Source organism: Salmo trutta, chromosome 12, assembly GCF_901001165.1.
Source record: "Salmo trutta chromosome 12, fSalTru1.1, whole genome shotgun sequence".
Classification (NCBI taxonomy): domain Eukaryota; kingdom Metazoa; phylum Chordata; class Actinopteri; order Salmoniformes; family Salmonidae; genus Salmo; species Salmo trutta.
The window spans coordinates 62,690,236-62,718,068 of NC_042968.1; the positions used below are offsets into that span (position 1 = coordinate 62,690,236).

The window sequence follows — 27,833 nt, forward strand, 5'->3', positions numbered from 1 at the left end:
CCTGTTGGGGATAGGGGGCAGTATTTGCACGGCCGGATAAAAAACGTACCCGATTTAATCTAGTTACTACTCCTGCCCAGTAACTAGAATATGCATATAATTATTGGCTTTGGATAGAAAACACCATAAAGTATCTAAAACTGTTTGAATGGTGTCTGTGAGTATAACAGAACTCATATGGCAGGCAAAAACCTGAGAAGATTCCTTACAGGAAGTGGCCTGTCTGACCATTTCTTGCCCTCCTTGATCATCTCTATCCAAAACAGGGGATCTCTGCTGTTACGTGACACTTCCTACGGCTCCCATAGGCTCTCAGAAGGCGGGAAAAAGCTGAATGATGTAATTCCAGCCCCAGGCTGAAACACATTGGTGCTTTTGGCAAGTGCTCTATCAGAGGACAATGGGCTGAGGCGCGTGCACGAGTCGACCCCATGCTTTTATTTTCTTTCGTCTTTTATCCTAAACACAGATTCCCGGTCGGAATATTATTGCTTTTTTACGAGAAAAATGGCATAAAAATTGATTTTAAACAGCGGTTGACATGCTTCGAAGTACGGTAATGGAATATTTAGAATTTTTTTGTCACGAAATGTGTCGTGCTCATCACCCTTCTTTACCATTCGGATAGTGTCTTGAACGCACGAACAAAACAGTGGATATTTGGATATAACTATGGATTATTTGGGACCAAACCAACATTTGTTATTGAAGTAGAAGTCCTGGGAGTGCATTCTGACGAAGAACAGCAAAGGTAATAACATTTTTCTTATAGTAAATCTGACTTTGGTGAGTGCTAAACTTGCTGGGTGTCTAAATAGCTAGCCCTGTGATGCCGGGCTATCTACTCAGAATATTGCAAAATGTGCTTTCACCGAAAAGCTATTTTAAAATCGGACATATCGAGTGCATAGAGGAGTTCTGTATCTATAATTCTTAAAATAATTGTTATGCTTTTTGTGAACGTTTATCGTGAGTAATTTAGTCAATTGTTAGTAAATTCACCGGAAGTTTGCGGGGGGTATGCTAGTTCTGAACGTCACATGCTAATGTAAAAAGCTGTTTTTTGATATAAATATGAACTTGATTGAACAAAACATGCATGCATATTATAACATAATGTCCTAGGTGTGTCATCTGATGAAGATCATCAAAGGTTAGTGCTGCATTTAGCTGTGGTTTGGGTTTTTGTGACATTATATGCTAGCTTGAAAAATGGGTGTCTGATTATTTCTGGCTGGGTACTCTGCTGACATAATCTAATGTTTTGCTTTTGTTGTAAAGCCTTTTTGAAATCGGACAGTGTGGTTAGATTAACGAGAGTCTTGTCTTTAAAATGCTGTAAAATAGTCATATGTTTGAGAAATTGAAGTAATAGCATTTCTAAGGTATTTGAATAACGCGCCACAGGATTCCACTGGCTGTTACGTAGGTGGGACGATTTCGTCCCCCCGACCCTAGAGAGGTTAAAGTCCCGTTGGTAGGATAGTCAATCGTACATCATCCAGTTTATTTAACGATTGCACTTCGGCCAATAGTACTGATGGTAGTGGTGGTTTCTCACAAGGCACTCCGACCTCCGCCCCAGTTTTCTCCATATTTTCTTCATGCGAATGACAGGGATTTGGGCCTGGTCTCGAGAAAGCAGTATGTCCTTCGCGTCAGACTCATTAAAGAAACATTCTAACGTATTGACTCAGGGATTAGTTAAATTAGTTATTTCTGTAATTCATTTAATACATTTTCTAAAAACATGTTTTCATTTTGTTATTATGGGTGAGAAGAAATAATCTATTTAATCCATTTTGAATTCAAGTTTAACAGCAAAATGTAGAATAAGTCAAGGGGCATGAATACTTTCTGAAGGTACTTTGTGTATTTATTGTATATTATTCGTGTAAGGCGATGTCCTCCAGTACTGATTGTTGTTCAGCTGTAAATGAGAGGAGACATGTATTTGACGCATGGGGTTTGGCGACAAAACCTTTTGTTGTGGGTCTTCTGTTAATGTAACTCTATGTTCTGCAGATTTTGTTGTGATACAGAATCAATAGACCATTTATTTTGGTATTGCCCTCAGGTAGCCTGTTTCTGGTCTCAGGTTCAGGATGGTTGAAAATGTATAGCATTGATCTAAAATTGGCCCTAGAGAGACCAGGTCAGTCAATTACTAATGTACTAGTACTCTTAGTAAAAGTATTTATCTTCAACTCACAATCTGTGGATTCTATTCGATTAGATAGATTGAAAGGGTACGTTAAACATCACAGCATAGTTGAAAGATATATGATGCGTAGAATTCTGAAGAGGGTGGCCAGCAGAGATAGGTGGGATGGGCTGAGGGAAGCTGAGGGTTGGCATGTGGAATTGGAGACAAGTGGGAGTGGAGTTGCTGTGATGGTCAAAGATAAAAGTAAAAAATAAAGTCAAACTAAAACATAATCAAAAGTAAGATTGAATGACACTGAGGGGCAGTGTTTTTACAGCTAATGCCGGTTTGCCTGAAGCTGATGCCGTGCAGGTGTTTGTACACATGCATATACACACACTCTCATTCAAATACACACATACACAGACACACACACATGTAATAGTGCCAGACATGCACTCAAACATATACAGTTGGCATTGCTGTTATGATTTTAGTTGTCCTTGATGTCCTTTGTTTGTTTTTTTTGCTTTGTTGTTTGCTGTTTTCTTTTGTCTTTTACTTTTTTCTCTTTAGTTCATTTTCTTGGTTGTTGGTGCATTGGTGGGTTCTTGGGGCTGGGGAATGGAATGTATTCGATTTTTTAAATCAAATTTTCTTTGGGGGGGGACTGGGGGATGGGTCTCGGATGGTTGAGGGACAGCTATTGGGGAACTGTGTGGGGATCTTGGAGGGTTCGGGTCTGTTTTTTTGGCCTGGTGGGAGATCTGTCAACGTGCCCTTGAGCAGGGCATTGACCCTGGATGCTTCTGTGTGTCGCTCTGAATGGGAGTCTGTTGGATGACTGGTGTGGTGTAGTTGTTGAGCGGCTTCACTGCAAGTATATTGTATGTTTTGGATATTCAATTAAATAATTAGAAAACAATTATAATATCTATATTTTTTTTAAGACAAAAATAAAAGAAAAAAAACATGAAGGCATATCTAAAGAAATGCAAATGTTTTCCTTGTTTCTCCTCCACAATGAAAGAGAGGTCTGTTTTGCTTCCTGGTCGGATGTTAGATAGTTAAACAGTGGGTGTGTTTGAGAGCATAGTTTTTTGAGTGTAGTGGGTAAGCTAAAGTATTCACTTAGTGTACAAAACATTAGGAACACCTTCCTAATATTGAGTTGCACCACCTTTTGCCCTCAGAACAGCCTCAATTTGTTGAGGCATGGACTGTACATGGTGTCAAAAGCACCATGCTTCCCTCAGTTCTCACAAGTTGGCTGGATGGCCACCCTGTTGAGGGTGAAAAACCCAGATGCGTTGTAGTTTTTGACACACTCAAACCAGTGCACCTGACACCTACTACCATACCCCTTTCAAAGGCACTTTCATCTTTTGTCTTGTCCACTGACCCTCTGAATGGTACACATACACAATCCATGGCTCAATTGCCTCAAGGCTTAAAAATACTTCTTTAACCTGCCTCCACCCCTTCATCTACACTGAATGAAGTGGATTTAACAGGTGACATTAATAACTGATCATAGCTTTCACCTGGATTCACCTGGTCAGTCAATGTCATGGAAAGAGCAGGCGTTCCTAATGTTTTGTACATTCAGTGTGCGTTTATCCCATGTTCTATTTATGCTTAAAACACGTGAGCATCGTTATTGAAGTGGTTACAAATGGTAATATGTACAGTTGAAGACGGAAGTTTACATACACCTTAGCCAAATACATTTAAATTCCCTGTCTTAGGTCAGTTAGGATGACCAGTTTATTTTAAGAATGTGAAATGTCAGAATAATAGTAGAGAGAATGATTTATTTCAGCTTTTATTTCTTTCATCACATTCCCAGTGGGTCAGAAGTTTACATACACTCAATTAGTATTTGGTAGCATTGCCTTTAAATTGTTTAACTTGAGTCCAACGTTTCGGGTAGCCTTCCACAATCTCCCCACAATAATTTAGGTGAATTTTGGCCCATTCCTACTTTTGCCCACAAATTTTCTATAGGAGTGAAGTCAGGGCTTTTTGATGGCCACTCCAATACCTTGACTTCGTTGTCCTTAAGCCATTTTGCCACAAATGTGGAAGGTTGCTTGGGGTCATTGTTCATTTGGAAGACCCATTTGCGACCAAGCTTTAACTTCCTGACTGATGTCTTGAGATGTTGCTTCAATATATCCACATAATTTTACTCCCTCATGATGTCATCTATTTTGTGTAGTGTACCAGTCCCTCCATCAGCAAAGCACCCCACAACATGATGCTCCCACCCCCGTGCTTCACGGTTGGGATGGTGTTCTTCGGCTTGCAAGCCTCCCCATTTCTCCTCCAAACGTAACGATGGTCATTATGGCCAAACAGTTCTATTTTTGTTTCATCAGACCAGAGGACATTTCTCCAAAAAGTATGATCTTTGTCCCCATGTGCAGTTGCAAATCGTAGTCTGGCCTTTTTATGGTGGTTTTGGAGCAGTGGCTTCTTCCTTGCTGAGCGGCCTTTCAGGTTATGTCGATATTGGACTCGTTTTACTGTGGATATACTGTGGTCCTTTGCTGTTGTTCTGGGATTGATTTGCACTTTTCACACCAAAGTACTTTCATCTCTAGGAGACAGAACGCGTCTCCTTCCTGAGCGGTATGACGGCTGCGTTGTCCCATAGTGTTTATACTTGCGTACTATTGTTTGTACAGATGAACGTGGTACCTTCAGGCGTTTGGAAATTGCTCCCAAGGATGAACCAGACTTGTGGAGGTCTACAATTCTTTTCTGAAATCTTGGCTGATTTCTTTTGATTTTCCCATGATGTCAAGCAAAGAGGCACCGAGTTTGAAGGTAGGCCTTGAAATACATCCACAGGTACACCTCCAATTGAATGACATGATGTCAATTAGCCTATCAGAAGCTTCTAAAGTCATGACATCATTTTCTGGAATTTTCCAAGCTGTTTAAAAGCACATTGAATTTAGTGTATGTAAACTTCTGACCCACTGGAATTGTGATACAGTGAGTTAATCTGAAATAATCTGTCTGTAAACAATTGTTGGAAAAATTACTTGTGTCATGCACAAAGTAGATGTCTTAACCCACTTGCCAAAACTATAGTTTGAAGTTAACAATACATTTGTGGAGTTGTTGTAAAACAAGTTTTCATGACTCCAACCTAAGTGTATGTAAATTTCTGACTTCAAATATATTTTTATGACCTGAACATGTGTGTATTGTAATTATTCCCTCTTCAATGTTAATTGATCATTGTGTTATGTTTTCTTCTCATTGGTCAGAGGCATGATGGGTAGACTATTTAAACCTTGCTTTCCCAATGTTTGGCAGACAGAGATAGGGTAAGGTTGGTATGTTGCCGGTTTAAAAGGGATTACCGAAGCCTGGTGTTTCTTTTGAGTGTTCTAGTTGATTAAGTTCAATTTGTCCGTATGTTCATCCCGCTGTTTGTCTTTTTTATATATATATATATATATATATATATATATATATATATATATATATATATATATATATATTGTACAGTCACCAGCTATTATCTCCAGCCTCACTCTGGACAAGAAAATCAGCTCTGCATTATTGCCTCTTCACTGACCAATCCACCGCATGGGCAGTCCCCCTTACAGGCACTAATGAAAACATAGCACTGATTCGCCCATCGATTGATGTTTCAGCTTTGTCTCAATGAAGAGTTCGGCATTCGACTAGACACGTGCAACATGAAAGTGCCGTTGTAAGCCTAGGTCGAGCAGGCTTGAGTAAGCGGCAGGTGCACAATCAATATATCCACCTTGGTTACATGGATGTATCCTGAGCTGGAATGTAAAGCTAACTGAAGCTAGCTAATTTCAGAAAATCATGGGTCCATCTAGCTATATTCGTAGTATACCCCTCTGGACCTGCAGAGAAAGTTCCTCTTACACTTAAAGGCTGCCCCAGTCTGGACATTTGGCTCATCCATCAATGCCTTAGTCTTGGGCTAGACAAAACAGATGTCCCGAATCTAGCGCCAAGATTCCTCGTCCCCGGTTTCCATGTGGGAAAGTTCCCTGACCATGCCAGGACGGGGGAAGTGTAATAAAGCTAAAGTAATTCTGGATTATAGTTGAAAGAAAAACACAGCTTTTTTTCTTTTTTTCTAAACAAAGTCCCATTGTGAAACGGGATGTCCTTGATCAACCCCATTCTGAACTGAATTATGTGTCCTTTATCGCGGCTAGGTGTCCCATGTCCAAATGATAAAACTCTAATATTATAGTTTGTTCAAGTTTTTTTAGTGGCTGTGAATATCAGTAACATTTCTGACCAACTCTTGAAGTTAACGTCAAGCCTTCCACTGAGATTCTTTCCTAGAAGGTAGAAATGGAATCCATTACATTTTTATATCTGCAAACACTTTCATCCCCAAAACACACATGCGTACACATAGCGACATACACACACACATAACATACACTCACTCACTCACACACACACACACACACACACACACACACACACACACACACACACACACACACACACACACACACACACACACACACACACACACACACACACACACACACACTGACGCACGCACGCACACACAAATACCTTGAATATTTACTGTTTTGAACATCCTCCCATAATCTCCTAGAGATTAGGACCAAGGACAGGGAAAACCTCTCCGCTGCTCTCGATTTCATACACAAACACAGCAGAACCCCACTCTACTGATACTACTAATGAATTAAATCCTATAATATGAAGCCAATGGTTTAATTTTGATGAGACATGCTGTCAGAAACCAAATAGAAATATATTTTTGGTTGATTCAAAACCAGTTACTACTTATTTTATCCTATGACTCTTCTCCATAAAGTCTATTGGAGCAACGCCAGAAATAGGTTGCAAGCCTATTTCTCCCTAACCCTTTACGACCCAAACCCTGACCCACCTTTATTTAGCCTCCCACCAGATCTGAGACAGAGAAAATTAAACCCAAGCTGGATTTTATACCTGTGCTTTAAAAGGAAATGGGAGGCAGACTGAGGAAGTCAATGGGAGGGACAGGATGAGGGAAAGTGAAAGAGAGATGTTAGATGTTGCCGATCCTCCAGTCCTTTGGGAGTTGCAGAAGGCACGATGGTAAAATTGAGGTCATCCCTCATGAACGAGGGAGGAAAAGAAGGAGAGAAATGTCCCCCAGGGACTAAATGAGTATCTGATGAAAAGCAAGCAGCTAATGGGGACTTCCCCATTTCATTATTACTACCCTTTCCACCATTATTACCCTCACCAGGGAAGAGGTCATCCAACACAGGGCCCTAACCCTTTCTAGAAAAGCAACCAAGATAGGTAACACTCCAGCTGTCAGTTGCTAAGCCCTGGGATTTCTGGGTATTTAGGACGTACAAACTAGGAAACTATGTATATATGGGCCACTCATCATCCACCAAGGCTATACATCACAAGTCTTAGATGAAAGAATATCCCTGTCTCCAGTGAATAATAGGGGTCATTGTAATCACAAGCCCATAATAGATAACCTGAATGTTGGAGTTGGGAACTGACCAACACAGACTCCATATTGATGCAGAGGTCGTTGGTTTCACAATCTATGGGTCAACTAAAGTGGTGAAGGATTTACCTACCAATGTGGTAAATGAGACTAGAAAACTATGGGGTCAATTTGTGATGTGCGTTTACTAAAAGCTATTCTAAAATAGTATACAGGACATCCACTGCTAACATCACCCAAAATACAATGAGTCCTCCAATGAGTTGGAGTGTGGAGAAATGACTACTGTAGCTCATGACATTGCAAGACAGTGAGATGAAAGAAATGGAGATGCAGGTACGGTAGGATTGGAAAAGGAGAAATGGAATAGCCATTACACGTGGGCTACTGACTGGACCATGGGCCTGCTATAACTTTATTTTCCACTGAAACCAGAGAGTAGCAAAAGAGATGCTCTGGAATGGTCTTTCTCAAAAGAGCTGAAAGAGGGAGTGTATAGTAAGCTTACATTGGTTGGCTCATCTCTATGGGACTGGCACGCCACCTTTCCATTCTGTGTGAACCTTCGTTCCCTTGCCGTTTGAGGTGTCAACTTTGCAGAGTCTACTGTGCTGCGTATCACTGATGGGATACGCAGTTGCAATGGATGTTTTCTTTTCAATTCTTTTCAAACCTGTAGGGATTTGATTGCCACTATAATATTGATTGATCAGTCAGGCCTCTTCTGCTTCAACTGAGGGCTTTTTATAGTACATAAAACATGAACCTGTCTTAGATCAGGGAAGTTGTGAAAGCATGTGGGCTGTAACTTAACCTGTTGTTGCCAAGTATGGGTTATTATGTTAAAGTGGAAATCAGTGGGGGAGAGTGTAACCCTCCATGTCACCTGCAGAATTTGCAGTTTATTGTGAATTAGGAAATAGGGCTGGGCATTATTAATCCTACCAGATCTGTGGTTTCACATACGTTCAATGGATCAACCAGGGTCTTGCTACGTTAGTGTCTCCTCTCACACACACCCATCAAACCATTGGAAACCCCAAACTCAGAGTCATCCCTGACTTCTTTCCCACGATGTGTTCCAATCAGTCTCCCACAAATTACAGGGCTCTTGCATGAAGTCATCAGAGCGATCTGAAGTGGCCGGTGGAAATGTTGAGTTTTGGCTGAATCCTAACATGGGATATGTGTACAAGTAACAAACTGTTGCTTATAGCTCCCAATGCACCACTCATTCACTCATACCCATCACGGCAGCTGGTGGATAGGCCAGCAACAAAGGATCTCCACTTCTGGCAGTCTTTGGCTATCTTCCCAATGCATGATTAATGCAAGTTCGGTTACACATGCACTTCTCAAGTTGTGTGTGGGTTGTGTGTGGGTATGCATTATTCATGAGTTATCGATTTAATGCATGAAACAGCTGGTTAGACTTCAACATGTACTGTACAGTGTGGAGGGAAATGTTTCATCCAAACCTGTTATCAACACTCTAGAATTATCTTGGTGTCAGAGGAACAGGAGTAAAATACGCAGGGAGCATCTTTGAGTGACAGGTCATTCAAAGACAAAAACGGGTAAGGGATTTACGATCCCACGTCATTATGTCCTGTCTTGTCTGATGTCATAATAATGGTGAGTGAGAAAGTCACAGACTCACAAATATCATAACCAGCCAAAATGTTAACCTCCCATGTTATTGTAATGGTGAGAGGTTAGCATGTCTTGGGGTATGATATTTGTCTGTAACTTTCTCACTCATAATTATTCACGATTCATTCAGGGATATTCATAATAATGGTAACATCCACATTAATGCAGAAGTGTTTAGAAACATATTCTATTATTTGTTATTCTCCAACAAAAGTGAATCCAAAATGACACAATACATTATTTACCATGGATTTCTATTGGCACAAAATCATCTGAAACACAAAACAAACAGCAACTCCTTCCAACAAGTTTGTCACAAGCTTGATGTAGTTATTGCGTGCTATAAATATTGGACTAAATATTAATAAACATATACAGTGCATTCGTAAAGTATTCAGACACCTTGACCTTTTCCACATTTTGTTACATTACAGACTTATTCTAAAATAGATTAACTTGTTTTTTCCCCTCACCAATCTACACACAATACCCAATAATGACAAAGAAAAAACTGTTTTTTAGAAATTTTTGCAAATGTATTAAAAATGTCAAACTGAAATATCACATTTACATAAGTGTCACGACTACCACCGAAGGTGGCGCCCCCTCCTGCTCGGGTGGCGCTCGGCGGTCATCGTCACCGGCCTACTAGCTGCCACTGATTCCTTTTTGTTTTCCCCTTTCTGTTATTGTTTGCACCTGTCCTTAGTTGGGTTGATTAGCGGGGCTATATTAACTAGTTGACCTGCCTGCTCTTTGTGCGGGATTGTTTCTCTGTATGCTATGCTTGGTGACACGCTGATTTTGTATTTTGCATTAGTGCGTGTGTTAGCGCCAACAGTGTTTTGTCCCTTGTGTTTGGGGCACTTTGTTTTGTGTGCGCTCTGATCGCTGTTTGGGGTGGCTTGTATTTTAGCCGTTGTGCTCATTAAAGCCACTACCCTGTATCGCTGCTTCCTGCATTTGATTCCTCGCCAGCACGACACCCAAGCCTTAAAATAAGTATACAGACCCTTTACTCAATACTTTGTTGAAGCACCTTTGGCAGCGATTACAGCCCCGAGTCTTCTTGGGTATGACGCTACAAACTTTTTAAACCTGTATTTGGGAGTTTCTCCCATTCTTCTCTGCAGATCCTCTCAAGCTCTGTCAGGTTGGATGGGGAGAGATGCTGCACAACTACATTCAAAACTATCGGGTTTAAGTCCAGGCTCTGGTTAGGCCACTCAAGGCCATTCAGAGACTTGTCCCGAAGCCACTCCTGCATTGTCTTGGCTGTGTGCTTAGGGTCGTTATCCTGTTGGAAGGTGAACCTTTGCCTCAGTCTGAGGTCCTGAGCGGTCTGGAGCAGGTTTCATCAAGGATCTCTCTGTACTTTGCTCTGTTCATCTTTGCCTCGATCCTGACTAGTCTCCCAGTTCCCGCCGCGAAAAACATGTGCGCATCATGCTGCTGCCACCACCATGCTTCACCGTAGGGATGGTGCCAGGTTTCCTCCCGACGTAACGCTTGGCATTCAGGCCAAACTGTTCAATCTTGGTTTCATCAGACCAGAATATTTTGTTTCTCATGGTCTGAGAGTCTTTAGGTGCCTTTTGGCAAACTCCAAGCAGGCTGTCATGTGCCTTTTACTGAGGAGTGGTTTCCATCTGGCCAATCTACCATGAAGGCCTGATTGGTGGAGTGCTGCAGAGATGGTTGTCCTTCAGAGTAACTCTAGAGCTCTGTCAGAGTGACCATCGAGTTCTTGGTCACCTCCCTGACCAAGGCCCTTCTCCCCAGATTGCTCAGTTTGGCTCGGTGGCCAGCTCTAGGAAGAGTCTTGGTGGTTCCAAACTTCTTCCATTTAAGAGTGATGGAGGCCACTGTGTTCTTGGGGACCTTCAATGCTCTAGACATTTTTTTGTACCCTTCCCCAGATCTGTGCCTTGACATAATCCTGTCTCGGAGCTCTATGGACAATTCCTTCGACATCATGGCTTGGTTTTTGCTCTGACATGCACTGTCAACTGTGGGATCTCATATAGACAGGTCTGTGCCTTTCCAAATCATGTCCAATCAATTGAATGTACCACAGGTGGACTTCAATCAAGTTTTAGAAACATCTCAAGGATGATCAATGGAAACAGGATGCACTTGAGCTCAATTACGAGTCTTATAACAAAAGGTCTGAATATTTATGTAAATAAGGTATTTCAGTTTTTATTTTTAGTACATTTGCTAAAAATTCTAAAAACCTGTTTTTGCTTTATTATTATGGGATATTGTGGTTAGATTGATGAGGAAAATGTTTTATGTAATTAATTTTAGAATAAGGCTGTAACGTAACAAAATGTGGACAAAGTCAAGGGATCTGAATACTTTCCCAAGTGTATTTATCCCAATTCTTTTGGTCCCCTGAAATGGGGGACTATGTACAAAAAGTGCTGTCATTTGTAAACGGTTCACCCAATATGAATAAAAATACCCTGTACTTTAACCTCGTAGTCATTGTATCATTTCAAATCCCAAGTGCTTCAGTACAGAGCCAAAACTACGGAAAATGTGTCACTGTTCCAATAATTTTGGAGCTCACTGTATATTTATCTATTTTCTGTGAAAATGCCTGCTACATATTCCTTTTTGATGGGTACAGAGGTGCAACATAAAACTAGAAACGGTCAGGGTCTTTGGCTCAGCAGGGGGGAAAGTTACTTTAGGGCTCAGGTAGGGGGATGTCATTCTTTGAGGCCATACTAGTAATAACAATATATATATGCATATGTTAAACATATTATCTTGTCTTAAACTGTTTTGTGAGAAAAAGCAGGTTCAAATCTCTGTGGCAGTGTGGCCATAACGGACTGCACACAAAATATATTGCACAGGAACACACGTAGCAGGGGTTCAGAGTGCCAAAAACATAGGCCAAGTGTATATATATTGAAGTATATATATAATTGTTGATGCAAGGAAATGGTGCTTGTAGAACACTTCTTTCAAGGGCTAATGGCTACATGGAGCTCAGTTTGTCCTGTGAAGTCAATTACCAGCCATAATTACCCTGAGTGCTATGGGTAGGTTAATCACAATCATTTAACATCCAGCTGACACTCCATTTTTCATAAAGTCTCCAAAGACGTCCCGTGATGCAAAAGCAACCTTCAGTATGTATAGTATATTAGGGTTTAGGTACAAATTCACTGACTTTCAATGCCTTACTGTGGCTCACAGTAAGTGTATGGTCACTTTTCTGGGCGGGAAAATATACTGAGGGTAAGGCGTTAGTCTGAACACTTGAAGTTATAAAGTTTTGTTGACTATGTTTGTTAACCTATTATTTCCATCTTGTAATTCACAGAGTGCACAGGTTATTGTCTGCCTTTGCAAATTTTACAGTCATGGATGTCTTCCCAGAGTGACTGTGTGAAAATGTAGTTATCCACATGCATTACTGAGGCTGTCTTTGACTCAATGTCTTTTTGTTTACCTTCCAGGGCCCCTAAACTTATCCAGATTTGGCCAGACTTCCAAGCTTTGTCCGAGGACTCTTAAAACTGAGTCCAGTTGAGAAAGACAAAAATGGGTACTAAAAGCTTTTTAGGGTGTGTCTTCCTGACTCTCCTTCTCAACCTCTGCCAAGCTGGGCTGGTGAGAAAATTACTTAGGCATAAACGGGCGACCTTGACAACCCCCGGCGGAAACAATGTGACCCTGACCAGCGCTGACCAACCAGTGGTCTTCAACCACGTCTACAACATCAACGTCCCTTCCGGCTCCCTATGCTCAGTAGACCTGGATGCCCTAGGAAGCACCAGCCTCGAGCCCCAGGACGCAGCTCCGCCTTCAGGCCTCCGCACCACTGAACATACCCTGGATGGGCAGAACCAAATAGTTTTCACTCACCGCATTAACATTCCTCAGCAGGAGTGTGCATGCACTGATGGGCTCCCGGATCTGAAGGACCTCCTGAGCAGATTGGAGATGCTGGAGGGAGAGGTGTCCACGCTGAGAGACCAATGCGCTAGTGGAGATGCTGGCTGCTGCAGCGTTCAGCCAGTCACAGGTACTGTATACATGTCAACCTAACCACCCCCAGCTTCTGATTGGCTCATTCATCCCCACAGCTAGTATAGCATACTTATGTCACCTATAGAGAATGACAGAAGACTCAAAACTAAGGAAAATGACGGAATCTGTCCCATTATGGCATCTGTCCTATTATGGCATCTGTGAGCACAAGGGCAGTGCCATTGATGCCATCTCCATTTTGAAGTAGTACATGTTCTTCTTCTACTACTTCTATGAGTTGGTAAACAAACTGAAAGGGTGCATACTGCCACCTGGAGTGTGTTTAAACAGTTATAAAGCCATTGTTAGTGATTTACTGCCACCTGCAGTTATGGAATGTTTGCTCACAAGTATAATTAATTGGCTGATCCCTCCTGATGACCTGGATAGAATTATGTGGTCCTTCCTTAACCCATAGGAAGTCCCACCCAGTTGACTACTTCAAAATGGTGAATGTCTTGAATGGCACAGCCCATGCTACAATGGAATTTTTGGCACTAGAGTCCTCTGTCATTCTCTACGCTGTCACATCACCTCTCCTTCCTTCAGAGGCACATCTATTTTACTAAACCTCTAGGAAGCATCAATGGAATTGAATGTGGGATTGGGTTTAACAGTGCTTTCTCTTTTACACCACAGGGAAAGGGAATGACCATAGGGGCATAGACATATTCTGTACGGATTAGTACTGTAGGTTGTTATTCGGAACATAATTGGATGTCCTGTCTATGATTACAGTCCTGTCTTGATTACAATATTTTAAAATGAAATGTCTTAGTGAAAAGGGGGAAGATCGGGATTATGATTCAGAGGGTTATAATCTCTAAACTCTGCTCTTTTAGGTGAGGTGGGGACCAAGCCTTATTGCAATGGCCGTGGCAACTACAGTGCTGACACCTGTGGTTGCATTTGCGAGCCTGGCTGGAAGGGACCCAACTGCACTGAGTCTGAATGCCCCAACAACTGCCAGGACCAAGGTCGCTGTGTGGATGGGAAGTGCGTCTGCTTTGAGGGCTTTGGCAGGGACGACTGTTCACTCAAGGTTTGCAAAGTGGACTGTGGTGGGAACGGACAATGTATTGGTGGGGTCTGTGTCTGTGCCAAGGGTTACACTGGAGAGGACTGTTCTCAGACAGACTGCCTGAACAACTGCCTAAGCCATGGAAAGTGTGTGGATGGGGAGTGTGTGTGTGAAGAGCCCTGGATGGGCTACGACTGCTCCGAACTCATCTGCCCCAACGACTGCTACGACCGCGGCCGCTGCGTCAATGGAACCTGCTACTGTGAAGAAGGATTCACCGGGGAGGACTGTGGGGAGAAAACCTGCCCAAGCGACTGCCTGGGAAATGGTTTCTGTGTGGACGGCCAGTGTGTCTGCAGCGCTGGCTACACTGGAGAGGACTGCTCCAAGCTCACCTGCCCCAGTGACTGCAACGATAGAGGTGTCTGCTTCAACGGCATGTGTATCTGTAATGCTGGCTACCAAGGAGAGGATTGTAGCCAGCTGGCTTGCCCCAACAACTGCCATAACAGGGGACAGTGTGTCAACAGACAATGCGTCTGCAATGTAGGCTACCAGGGAGAGGACTGCTCTGAGCTCTCTTGCCCCAACAACTGCCAGGACCAAGGTCGCTGCGTGGATGGGAAGTGCGTCTGCTTTGAGGGCTTTGGCAGGGATGACTGTTCACTCAAGGTTTGCAAAGTGGACTGTGGTGGGAACGGACAATGTATTGGTGGGGTCTGTGTCTGTGCCAAGGGTTACACTGGAGAGGACTGTTCTCAGACAGACTGCCTGAACAACTGCCTAAGCCGAGGAAAGTGTGTGGATGGGGAGTGTGTGTGTGAAGAGCCCTGGACGGGCTACGACTGCTCCGAACTCATCTGCCCCAACGACTGCTACGACCACGGCCGCTGCGTCAATGGAACTTGCTACTGCGAAGAAGGATTCACCGGGGAGGACTGTGGGGAGAAAACCTGCCCAAGCGACTGCCTGGGAAATGGTTTCTGTGTGGACGGCCAGTGTGTCTGCAGCGCTGGCTACACTGGAGAGGACTGCTCCAAGCTCACCTGCCCCAGTGACTGCAACGATAGAGGTGTCTGCTTTAACGGCATGTGTATCTGCAATGCTGGCTACCAAGGAGAGGATTGTAGCCAGCTGGCTTGCCCCAACAACTGCCATAACAGGGGACAGTGTGTCAACGGGCAGTGTGTCTGCAATGTAGGCTACCAGGGAGAGGACTGCTCTGAGCTCTCCTGCCCCAACAACTGCCTCAACCGGGGCCGCTGTGTCAACGGACAGTGTGTGTGCGATGAAGGGTTCGGTGGTGAGGACTGCAGCATCAAGATCTGCCCCTCAGACTGCTATGGCAGTGGAAATTGTGTGGATGGCCGGTGTGTTTGCTATGCTGGCTTCACCGGTGAGGACTGCAGCGAGCTGAGCTGCCCCAACAACTGCCTGAACCGCGGACGCTGCGTTGATGGGCAGTGTGTCTGCGACGAGGGCTTCACAGGGGAAGACTGCACTGAGAAGCACTGTCCCAATGACTGCCTGGACAGGGGATACTGCGTGGATGGCAAATGTGTCTGCCTGGAGGGCTATGCAGGTGTCGACTGCTCTGAACTCACCTGTCCTGATAACTGCAACAACAGGGGGCACTGTGTTAATGGGAAGTGCATGTGTGAGGAGCGATACATGGGAGACAACTGTGGAGAGCTGAGCTGCCTCAACAACTGCCAGGACAAGGGCCGCTGTGTGAATGGACAATGTCTCTGTGATGAGGGATACATCGGAGAAGACTGCTCAGAAGGTAAGAACGGTTTCTTTCAACTGAGAAAAATAAACTATGTGTGGATAATTGAGTTCAATTCATTTCAGTAATTGTTCTGTTTGATATTTCCATGTGCTTGCTGAATGACACATTAAATCCAAAACTTTATCAAATCCCAAAATAATGAGAAACCATTTAAATTATTTTGAAAGAGATTGAGAAAAGGATTAAAAGTTCCATTATGATTTCCTCTGATTCCAAATGCATTTAAGTCTGTATTTCTGTCTCAAAGATCTTTGGCAGTCCAGACCACTGCCAGATGTAAGTCTGGGGAATGCATTTTCTTTGTGTAGAGGACTGTTAGTGGATGGGGGCATGGGAAACCAAGTGTCTGAGACAATAGAAAGGTCAGACTATTTCCTGTCTCTCTCTCTCTCTTTCTTTCTTTCTTTCTCGCTCTCTCTAGTTTCACCTCCAAAGGACCTGACTGTAACAGAGGTCACCACCGAGACAGTGGATCTGACCTGGAACAACGAGATGCTGGTGACAGAGTATCTGATTGCATATGTGCCCACTAGTCCTGGGGGTCTATACCAGGAGTTCAGAGTGCCTGGAGACAAGACTGCTGCCACAGTCAGCGAGCTGGAGCCCGGCATCGAGTACCTGATCAACGTCTATGCCATCCTTAGCAACAAGAAGAGCATCCCAATCAGCGCCAGGGTGGCTACAAGTAGGTCATACCTTCTTAATGGAGCTCAGAATCTGAAGACTTTGCTGAGCAGCCTGCGTTCATGGGAATGTGGTCCTCTTTAGACTGTCAGGAAAAGACAATTTGCACATATTAACCATAATCAAAATGCTATCTGGTACAGTGGAGAAACTTTCACAGCACAATGTTTACACAAGGCTTTCCTTTTAGAATAGGTGACAAAAAATAAAAATAAACTACATTTCATTGATGCTTCACAATGTTTTAAACCCCACACTGTCTCAATGTACAATATTTTGGCATCAGGCATAATATATTCCTTTGTCTCACTCTGTCCTGTCAGATCTACCAGAGCCAGATGGCTTGAAGTTCAAATCGGTGAGGGACACCTCAGTAGAAGTGTTGTGGGATCAGCTGGATATTCCCTTTGATGCCTGGGAGCTCTATGTCCGCAACACGGTCAGTCTGTCCTTCTCTCTCTGGCAATGTATCCATCTCTATGCAAACGATCCCTGCTAGGTCTTGCCCAGGATTTCCCTAAACCTCAGGGACAAGACAACAGATTTGCACAAGCTGCTCTTTTAGTGAGATCTTGGCATGCTCGGCTAGTTATCATGTCCAGAAAGTAGCAATAGCTATCAGGGTTGAGGTCAGTTCAGTTTTCAATTCAGCTAACTCAGAATAACAAAGTAAAACAATTAACACACGCAACAAACCACAAATTGCCATCACACTACCAAAGTGTGCTGTACTTTACACATTACACAATGATGTTGATGTGAACCGGTACATGGAAAATAACAAATCACAAATCTGCTTAGCTACAATATGGCAAAGGTCTGTGCAACCATAAACCATAAATCCCTTCTTATTGTCCATGAGTACATTTTTACGAAGGGCTGTGTAACCTCGTTTTAACACTCCTCAGGGAGGTCTCGGGATGCCAGGACATTCTCAGTGGTGTTTATTCCTTTCACTGTCCTTAACCCATTCTCCTGTGCACTTTGGCTTTATTGCCCCCATACATAAAATGGAAGGACCTGTAATCGATGATCAGCACTCAATCACTATCACCATGGGCCAAATGGGCTTTGTTTGCAGCATTCTTATGTGAAGCAATGTGAAGCAATCAAAGACTTACAAAAGATTCCGCTGCAAAAAATGAAATATTGTAATAATTGGTATTGTTTAATGTCAACATTAACTGTGTGAAAGATTTACTTCCTTGATCCAAAGGAAAAATTGACGTGGCTTACCTTAGACTGTTGGGTATGTAAGTAGGCTATGTATGATTCCAGAAATAGTGTTGTTTTAAAACCATATATGTCTTTGACCTTTCAGAAAGAGGAGAATGGGAAGATCCTGACAACCCTTCCATCCTCCCAGACTATGTATGAGCAGTCAGGGCTTGGTCCTGGTCAGGAGTACGAGGTCTCAGTGGGCGTCATCAAGAACAATACCAGAGGACCTCAGTCTACTAAAATCATTACCACCAGTAAGCTTACACCACATTTTAATGTATGTAATGTGCTTTTTCCCAGCCCGGTGTAGATCTGCATGTGCCAGCTGAGAACCTAACTCTTCTGACATTGTCATGCCTTACATGAATGAATCTGGACCAGGCTACTCCCATTCATCCTGGCGACTACACATATCCCATGGGTTAGATAAGGAAATTCCTTCCACCTCACAAATCACACAAGCAGACAGAGGAACAACTGAATAGACCAATTTAACTTTCAGTCATAGTATTAGGTCTATATAGAAAAAGTGTCTAAAATCCCATTGTCGTTTTACAAAGTTAAATGTAAGCATTTTTGTAGAAGTGAAATACGCTGAATTTCAGGCCAACCTACATTTTGCAATAGAGAGTCTTTGTATTTTTCAAGGAGCCCTGCCATAAACTCTTGACGGGGGGTTACCGTAGCAGTTCCTGCACACTGTTACTCCATACATTATGGTCAAATGCTTTCTAGCATGAAATACCTCCTTGTGCATGGAAAATTCATTTAATTTACCATTCTTCAATGATGGATGGACCCTGTAAATATCTTCTCCTTTTGACTCCTGCATAATGTATTTCCAGGCTTAAGATCAGCACAGTTTTCAGGAATAATGAATAATAGAGTTGATTATTTAGGCTATATGAACCTATATGGCCTACATCACACACTGATGTCACCACGGCACAGAATTGAGCAATTTCTCCTGTGAAAATAAATACAGGAACTTACCAAGGTCCTATCAGAACACAGAACAGTGACATCACAACCAAACAGTCAGAGGAACCAAACTTAATGACATTTGTTATGCCATAATTACAACATGTTGTGCTGGTCTTTAAATGTATTTAGAATATGTGTCCTTGTGTCTCTTGCCCTAAGTGATCACTTAAAAATGCATGGGATCATTGTCCATAACAAAGAGAACATAACAACCTATGCACAGATCGGTCATCCACCTTGTGTCTCTCTCTCCTAGGGATTGATGGCCCCAGACAGGTAGAGGTGCGGGACGTGACGGACTGCTCAGGCTTGGTCACCTGGTTCCAGCCCGTGGCCCAGGTGGACGGTGTCACCGTGTCCTACGGCCCCAGCTCCCACCCCACAGAGAGGACCAGCGTGGACCTGTCCACCTCAGACAAACAGTACAGTATTGACAGCCTCAGCCCAGACACTGAGTACCAGGTGTCCCTGATCTCCAGGAGGGGAGACACCACCAGTGAACCAGTCTCTGAGATATTCACCACAGGTAGGGGCATGATTATATCCAATCCTGATAAGTGCACTCCTGATAAGTGTAAACTGTGTTCGATCAAACAACATTTTTACAGTCCCAATTCAATTCCACTTCCAAGTCCCTTTTTTTTAAAGTGTTCCTGATAACAGCATGCTCTGGTTTACTGCACGCTTGGATTTATCAAGGTTTGACTGTAAACAGTCCTTATTATACTCCTTTCTTCTTCTTGCATTGTTACAGACCTGGACGCCCCCAAAGACCTGCAGCCCCTGGGCCAGACAGACGACAGCGTCACACTGGAGTGGAGAAACAGCCGGGCAGATGTTGACAGCTACAGGGTGAAGTACAGCCCCATCTCTGGGGATTCCCATGGCGAGGAGGTGTTCTCCCGTGGGCCAGGAGACAACACTCAGGCCACCATCACTGGTGAGGGTCAACCATGACCAAATCCTAACATGCAATTATGTCAGTAGAAGGTTTAAGGGTTTTTTGCACGTTAGGATTTGCTATGACAATCACAACACTGTTATTCTTAATGTCAATCAAAACAGGTACTGAAATCCATCTATGTTCTTCTCGATTACTGGACTGAAACTAATCAGGTAATCATGTAGTCAAATCCATCTTTGTTCTCCCCAATCATAGGAATGAAACCAGGTACAGAATACGGGATTGGTGTGACCGCCGTGAAGAACGAGAGGGAGAGCCTGCCTGCCACTACAAACGCAGCCACTGGTGAGAGCTTACGTCAATACATTCTCATAGGATAGCCCACTGTTCAACAGCTGTCCAAATACCCACCACCACAGTGACCACACACACTCTGCAGTTGTAGATTCAACTTTCAATGCAAACACATCATTATCAAATAAAATAAAATTATATTAGTCACATGCGCCGAATGCAACAGGTGTAGACCTGACAGTGAAATGATTACTTACAAGCCCCTAACCAACAATGCAGTTTAAAAAATATGAATAACAATAAGAAATAAAAGTAACAAGTAGTTAAAGAGCAACAGTAAAATAACAATAGCGAGACTATATACAGGGGGTACCGGTACAGAGTCAATGTGCGGGGGCACAGGTTAGTCGAGGTAGTTAAGGTAATATGTACATGTAGGTAGAGTTATTAAAGCGACTAAGCATAGATAATAACAGAGAGTAGCATTGGCGTAAATGAGGGGTGGGGGCAATGCAAATAGTCTGGGTAACCATTTGATTAGATGTTCAGGAGTCTTATGGCATGGGGGTAGAAGCTATTTAGAAGCCTTTTGGACCTAGACTTGGTGCTCCGGAACTGCTTGCCGTGCTGTAGAAGAGAGAACAGTCTATAAATAGGATGGCTGGAGTCTTTGACAATTCTTGGGCCTTCCTCTGACACCACCTGGTATAGAGGTCCTGGATGGCAGGAAGCTTGGCCCCAGTGATGTACTGGGCTGTATGCACTAGCCTCTGTAGTGCCTTGCGGTCGAAGGCCAAAAAAATTGCCATACCAGGCAGTGATGCAACCAGTCAGGATGCTCTCGATGGTGCAGCTGTAGAACCTTTTGAGGATCTGTAAACCCATGCCAAATGTTTTCTGTCTCCTGAGGGGGAATAAGTTTTGTCGTGCCCTCTTCACGACTGTCTTGGTGTGCTTGGAACATGTTAGTTTGTTGGTGATGTGGACACCAAGGAACTTGAAGCTCTCAACCTGCTCCACTACAGCCCCGTTGATGAGAATGAGGGTGTGCTTGGTCCTCCTTTTCCTGTAGTCCACAATCATCTCCTTTGTCTTGATCATGTTGAGGGAGAGGTTGTTGTCCTGTCACCACACGGCCAGGTCTCTGACCTCCCTATAGGCTGTCTCGTCGTTGTCGGTGATTAGAACTATCACTGTTGTGTCACTGGCAAACTTAATTATGGTGTTGGAGTCATGCCTGGCCGTGCAGTCATGAGGGGACTGAGCACTCACCCCTGAGGGGCCCCTGTGTTGAGGATCAGCGTGGCGGATGTGTTGAAACCTACCCTTACCACCTGGGGGCGGCCGGTCAAGAAGTCCAGGATCCAGTTACAGAGGGAGATGTTTAGTCAGGTTGGTCAGGATGTAGGTGGTGAAAGTTAGGCAACAATATGAGGCAAACATTGGTGTTTTTGAAGGTTCTGATATTTCCAAGTGGTTTGGCAAAGAAACTTGTAAAAAGAAAGTTAAAACCTCAGGACTACATGGAGCAGATATGATAGAAGAGAATGAAATATGAAAGAACTGTATTATCCAAGTTTGAAACACTAAAATTATGTTCTGCCTCACTATCCTATGAGTTTTACTAAAGGCTTGATCATTGCTGATTGAAAACTTGACCACATTCCCCCACAGATCTCGATGGGCCCAAGGACTTGGCAGTGAGCGAGTCCACAGAGACAAGCATGACCCTGGTGTGGAGGAGACCCAGAGCCAAGATCACCATCTACAGGCTGGTGTACATCTCCAGGGACGGTCAAAGGGAGGAGGTGGAGGTCCCTGGAACTGCCACCACCTACGTCCTGACCAACCTGACCCCCGGCATGCTGTACACCATTACCCTGGTCGCTGAGAGGGGCTCAAAGAAGAGCACTCCCGTAACCCTGTCCGCATCTACAGGTGAGGGTTCAAACAGGATCTCTACAACTGACTCCACCTTCATATTGCAAGACACAAATACAGTGGGTGAAAAAAGTATTTAATCCCCTGCTGATTTTGTATGTTTGCCCACTGACACTATAATTTTAATGGTAGGTTTATTTGAACAGTGAGAGACAGAATAACAACAACAAAATCCAGAAAAACGCATGTCAAAAATGTTATAAAATGATTTGCATTTTAATGAGGGAACTAAGTATTTGACCCCTCTGCAAAACATGACTTATTACTTGGTGTCAAAACCCTTGTTGGCAATCACAGAGGTCAGATGTTTCTTGTAGTTGGCCACCAGGTTTGCACACATCTCAGGAGGGATTTTGTCCCACTGCTCTTTGCAGATCTTCTCCAAGTCATTAATGTTTGGAGGCTGACGTTTGGCAACTCGAACCTTCAGCTCCCTCCACAGATTTTCTATGGGATTAAGGTCTGGAGACTGGCTAGGCCACTCCAGGACCTTAATGTGCTTCTTCTTGAGCCACTCCTTTGTTGCCTTGGCCGTGTGTTTTGGGTCATTGTCATGCTGGAATACCCATTCACGACCCATTTTCAATGCCCTGGCTGAGGGAAGGAGGTTCTCACCCAAGATTTGACGGTACATGGCCCCGTCCATCGTCCCTTTGATGCTGTGAAGTTGTCCTGTCAACTTAGCAGAAAAACACCCCCAAAAGCATGTTTCCACCTCCATGTTTGACGTTGGGGATGTTGTTCGTGGGGTCATAGGCAGCATTCCTCCTCCTCCAAACACGGCGAGTTGAGTTGATGCCAAAGAGCTCCACTTTGGTCTCATCTGACCACAACACTTTCACCCAGTTGTCCTCTGAATCATTCAGATGTTCATTGACAAACTTCAGACGGGCATGTATATGTATTCTTGAGCAGGAGGACCATTCGGGCGCTGCAGGATTTCAGTCCTTCACGGTGTAGTGTGTTACCAATTGTTTTCTTGGTGACTATGGTCCCAGCTGCCTTGAGATCATTGACAAGATCCTCCCGTGTAGTTCTGGGCTGATTCCTCACCGTTCTCATGATCATTGCAACCCCACGAGGTGAGATCTTGCATGGAGCCCCAGGCTGAGGGATATTAACAGTTATTTTGTGTTTCTTCCATTTGCGAATAATCGCACCAAATGTTGGCACCTTCTCACGAAGCTGTTTGGCGATGGTCTTGTAGCCCATTCCAGCCCTGTGTAGGTCTACAATCTTGTCCCTGACATCCTTGGAGAGCTCTTTGGTCTTGGCCATGGTGGAGAGTTTGGAATCTGATTGATTGATTGCTTCTGTGGACAGGTGTCTTTTATACAGGTAACAAGGTACGGTTAGGAGCACTCCCTTTAAGAGTGTGCTCCTAATTTCAGCTCGTTACCTGTATAAAAGACACCTGGGAGCCAGAAATCTTTCTGATTGAGAGGGGGTCAAATACTTATTTCCCTCATTAAAATGGAAATCAATTTATAACATTTTTGACATGCGTTTTTCTGAATATTTTTGTTGTTATTCTGTCTCTCACTGTTCAAATAAACCTACCATTAAAATTATAGACTGATCCTTTCTTTATCAGTGGGCAAACGTACAAAATCAGCAGGGGATCAAATACTTTTTTCCCCACTGTATGTGTGGATGATCCGTAAAGAAAATTGTTTTAGTTCTGTTTCAGGCATTGATTAAACCATAGTATCAGGTGGGAAACATTCAACATGCTGCGTGCTAAATGTAATGATCCTGTTGCACTGCTAACAGTTTTGAATTGCATTTTATAATCCTAAGAGAAACAAAAAAAGATGCAATAGCTTCACCAATCCAAACATATGTCATAACACAAGCTCTTTCTGTCACGTCCTGACCATTGGGTGCTCTTATTTTCTATGGTAGAGTAAGTCAGGGCGTGACTGGGGGTTTTATTCTAGTAAAAATGTTCTATGTTGTTGTTCTAGTTTCTTTTTTCTATGTTGTTTTTTTTTGTATGATTCCCAATTAGAGGCAGCTGGTCATCGTTGTCTCTAATTGGGGATCATATTTAAGTAGTTGTTTTTTCCACCTGTGTTTGTGGGAGATTATTTTGAGTTAGTGCATGTTGCACCTCTTTCGTCACGGTTTGTGTGTTGTTTGTAGTTTATTGTTTGTTTTGCAAAGTTTCACATTAAAATAAAAGATGTGGAACGATACCCACGCTGCGCTTTGGTCTTCTTCCTACGACGAACGTGACAGAATCTCCCACCACCAGAGGACCAAGAAGCGTGGCCAGGAGTGGACATGGGAGGAGATTCTGGATGGCAAGGGGCCCTGGGCGCAGATTGGGGAAAATCGCCAATGCAAGGGAGGAGATAGAGGCAGCAAAAGAGGAACGGCGACGTTACGAGGAATTAGCACGGCAACAACGGAAGCCCGAGAGGCAGCTCCAAAAAAATCTTTTGGGGGGGCACACGGAGTGGTCGGCGAAGCCGAGGGGTGAACCAGAGCCAGTCAGGGAGTTGAGTGAGGAACTCGACGAAAGATTCCAGAGAGAGGTGTTGGCATTGAGAGCGCTGCAGAGCGGGCGTGCTTACCGTGGGGAGCATGTGATCAGTCAGGTACCGTGTTATGCGGTGATGCGCACTGTATCTCCAGTGCGCATTCATAGCCCGGTGCGCACTGTGCCTGCGCCCCACATTTGCTGGGCTAAAGTGAGCACTCGCCCTGAAGTGTGTGTCACCAGTCTGGCGCCACCTGTGCCAGCCCCACGCATCAGGCCTCCAGTGCGCCTTCCTGTTCCAGAGCTTCCGGCGACAATCCCCAGTCCGGAGCTTCCGGCGACGGTTCCCAGTCCGGAGCTTCCGGCGACGGTTCCCAGTCCGGAGTTTCCGGCGACGGTTCCCAGTCCGGAGTTTCCGGCGACGGTTCCCAGTCCGGAGTTTCCGGCGACGGTTCCCAGTCCGGAGCTTCCTGAGACGGTTCCCAGTCCGGAACCTCCTGAGACGGTTCCCAGTCCTGAACCTCCTGAGATGGTTCCCAGTCCGGAACCTCCTGAGATGGTCCGCAGTCCGGAGCCTCCTGAGAAGGCCCGCAGTCCGGAGCCTCCGGCGACGGTCGGCAGTCCGGAGCCTCCGGCGACGATCTACGGTCCGGTTCCTCTGGTGACGATCTACGGTCCAATTCCTCTGGCGACGATCTACGGTCCGGTTCCTCCGGCAATGATCTATAGTCCGGTTCCTCCAGCGTCGATCCACGGTCCGGAGCCTCCGGCGACGATCCACGGTCCGGTTCCACGAAAGTGGGAGGAACTCCAAGCGGAGGGGGGAGCTCCCGCACCAGAGCCGCCTCCAATGTTGGCAGATCCGCAGGATGAGAGGGTTCTTCATCCTGCACCAGAGCCGCCTCCAATGCTGGCAGATCCGCAGGATGAGAAGGTTCTTCGTCCTGCACCAGAGCCGCCACCAACACTAGACACCCCCCTAACCCTCCCTCTTGGTTTCAAGTTTTGCGGCCGGAGTCCGCACCTTTGGGGGGGGTACTGTCACGTCCTGACCATTGAGTGCTCTTATTTTCTATGGTAGAGTAGGTCAGGGCGTGACTCTGGGGTTTATTCTATTTTAATTTTCTACGTTGTTGTTCTAGTTTATTTTTTCTATGTTGGTGTTTTTGAATGATTCCCAATTAGAGGCATCATCGTTGTCGCTAATTGGGGATCATATTTAAGTAGTTGTTTTTCCCACCTGTGTTTGTGGGAGATTATTTTGAGTTAGTGCAAGTTTCACATTAAAATAAAAGATGTAGAACGATACTCATGCTGCGCTTTGTTCTCCTTCCTACGACGAACGTGACACTTTCTCAGATTCATACCAATATTTGACAGAAGAATGTTGAATTACTGAGGGCAAAGGTCCGGAAGTTGTAGGCTTTAATTTACTTTAATTGGGGGGCAGAAATGGACGGCACTGAGGTTAACAGTGCAGTGAGACACTGAGGTTAACAGTGCAGTAAGACACAACCCATAAGAGCTCCCTTATCTGAATTTGTCCATTTTTGTTTCTGTTGAAGCATCTTTAACATTTTATTTACCAACCCGGTCCCTGAACTTACGACTCTCATATGCTCGAAGGACAATATCATTAGCTTTGGGTTGTTAGACGCCACGGACCCAGACCCACAGATCTCAGGGATGGGGTTGAGCTCGAGTATTAACTGGCAGATCTGACAGTCTTAATTGTAACATCCAAAGGATTTGAACTCTCGTTGGTACCAAAGGCACATGTTGTACCCTCAAAGCTCATCACTAAGCTAAGGATCCTGGGACTAAACACCTCCCTCTGCAACTGTATGCTGGACTTCCTGACGGGCCACCCCGAGGTGGTGAAGGTAGGTAGCAACACATCTGCCACGCTGATCCTCACCACTGGAGGTCCCCAGGGGTGCCTGCGCATTCCCCTCCTGTACTCCCTGTTCACCCACGACTGCATGGCCAGGCACGACTCCAACACCATTAAGTTTGCAGACAACACAACGGTGGTAGGCCTGATCACCAACAATGACGAGACAGCCTATAGGGAGGAGGTCAGAGACCTGGCCGGGTGGTGCCAGAATAACAACCTATCCCTCATCGTAACCAAGACTAAGGACATGATTGTGGACTACAGGAAAAGAAGGACTGAGCACGCCCCCATTCTCATCGACGGGGCTGTAGCGGAGCAGGTTGAGAGCTTCAAGTTCCTTCAAGTACCTTGGTGTCCACATCAACAACAAACTAGACTGGTCCAAACAAACCAAGACAGTCGTGAAGAGGGCACAACAAAAACTACTCCCCTCAGGAAACTAAAAAGATTTGGCATGGGTCCTGAGATCCTCAAAAGGTTCTACAGCTGCAACATCGAGAGCATCCTGACTGGTTGCATCACTGCCTGGTACGGCAATTGCTCGGTCTCTGACCGCAAGGCCCTACAGAGGGTAGTACGTACGGCCCAGTACATCACTGGCGGTGTCAGAGGAAGCTCCTGACACCAGGCGGTGTCAGAGGAAGGCCCTAAAAATTTTCAAAGACCCCAGCCGCTCCAGTCAAAGACTGTTCTCTTCACTACCGCATGGTAAGCGATACTGGAGTGCCAAGTCTAGGACAAAAAGCTCCTCAACAGTTTTTACCCCCAAGCCATAAGACTCCTGAACAGGTAATCAAATGGCTACCCAGACTATTTGCATTGTGTGCCCCCCAACCCCTCTTTTTACACTGCTGCTACTCTCTGTTTATCATATATGCATAGTCACTTTAACTATACCTTCATGTACATACTACCTCAATCGGGCCAACCAACCAGTGCTCCCGCACATTGGCTAACCGGGCTATCTGCATTGTGTCCCTCCACCCACCACACGCCAACCTCTCTTTTATGCTACTGCTACTCTCTGTTCATCATATATGCATAGTCACTTTAACCATATCTACATGTACATACTACCTCAATCAGCCTGACTAACCGGTGTCTGTATGTAGCCTCACTACTTTTATAGCCTCGCTACTGTATATAGCCTGTCTTTTTACTGTTGTTTTATTTCTTTATTTACCTATTGTTCACCTAAAACCTTTTTTGCACTGTTGGTTAGGGCCTGTAAGTAAGCATTTCACTGTAAGCTCCACAC

The 27,833-nt window shown here is 44.4% G+C and overlaps 1 protein-coding gene across 3 annotated transcripts in view; it reads left to right on the plus strand.

The window, feature by feature from the left end:
- LOC115203962 (tenascin-like) overlaps positions 1 to 27,833 on the plus strand; it is an 80,902-nt gene that overhangs the window by 15,423 nt on the left and 37,646 nt on the right. For 2 of the 3 annotated variants that reach the window (XM_029769084.1, XM_029769085.1), the window contains exons 2-10: positions 12,779 to 13,347; positions 14,195 to 16,159; positions 16,587 to 16,850; positions 17,173 to 17,288; positions 18,171 to 18,324; positions 19,311 to 19,580; positions 19,809 to 19,994; positions 20,214 to 20,303; positions 21,927 to 22,190. In XM_029769084.1, the coding sequence (XP_029624944.1) occupies positions 12,864 to 13,347; positions 14,195 to 16,159; positions 16,587 to 16,850; positions 17,173 to 17,288; positions 18,171 to 18,324; positions 19,311 to 19,580; positions 19,809 to 19,994; positions 20,214 to 20,303; positions 21,927 to 22,190 (3,793 nt within the window). In that variant the 5' untranslated portion in view covers positions 12,779 to 12,863. The remainder of the gene's footprint in view (positions 1 to 12,778; positions 13,348 to 14,194; positions 16,160 to 16,586; positions 16,851 to 17,172; positions 17,289 to 18,170; positions 18,325 to 19,310; positions 19,581 to 19,808; positions 19,995 to 20,213; positions 20,304 to 21,926; positions 22,191 to 27,833) is intronic. The other variant, XM_029769086.1, reaches the window with a different exon arrangement.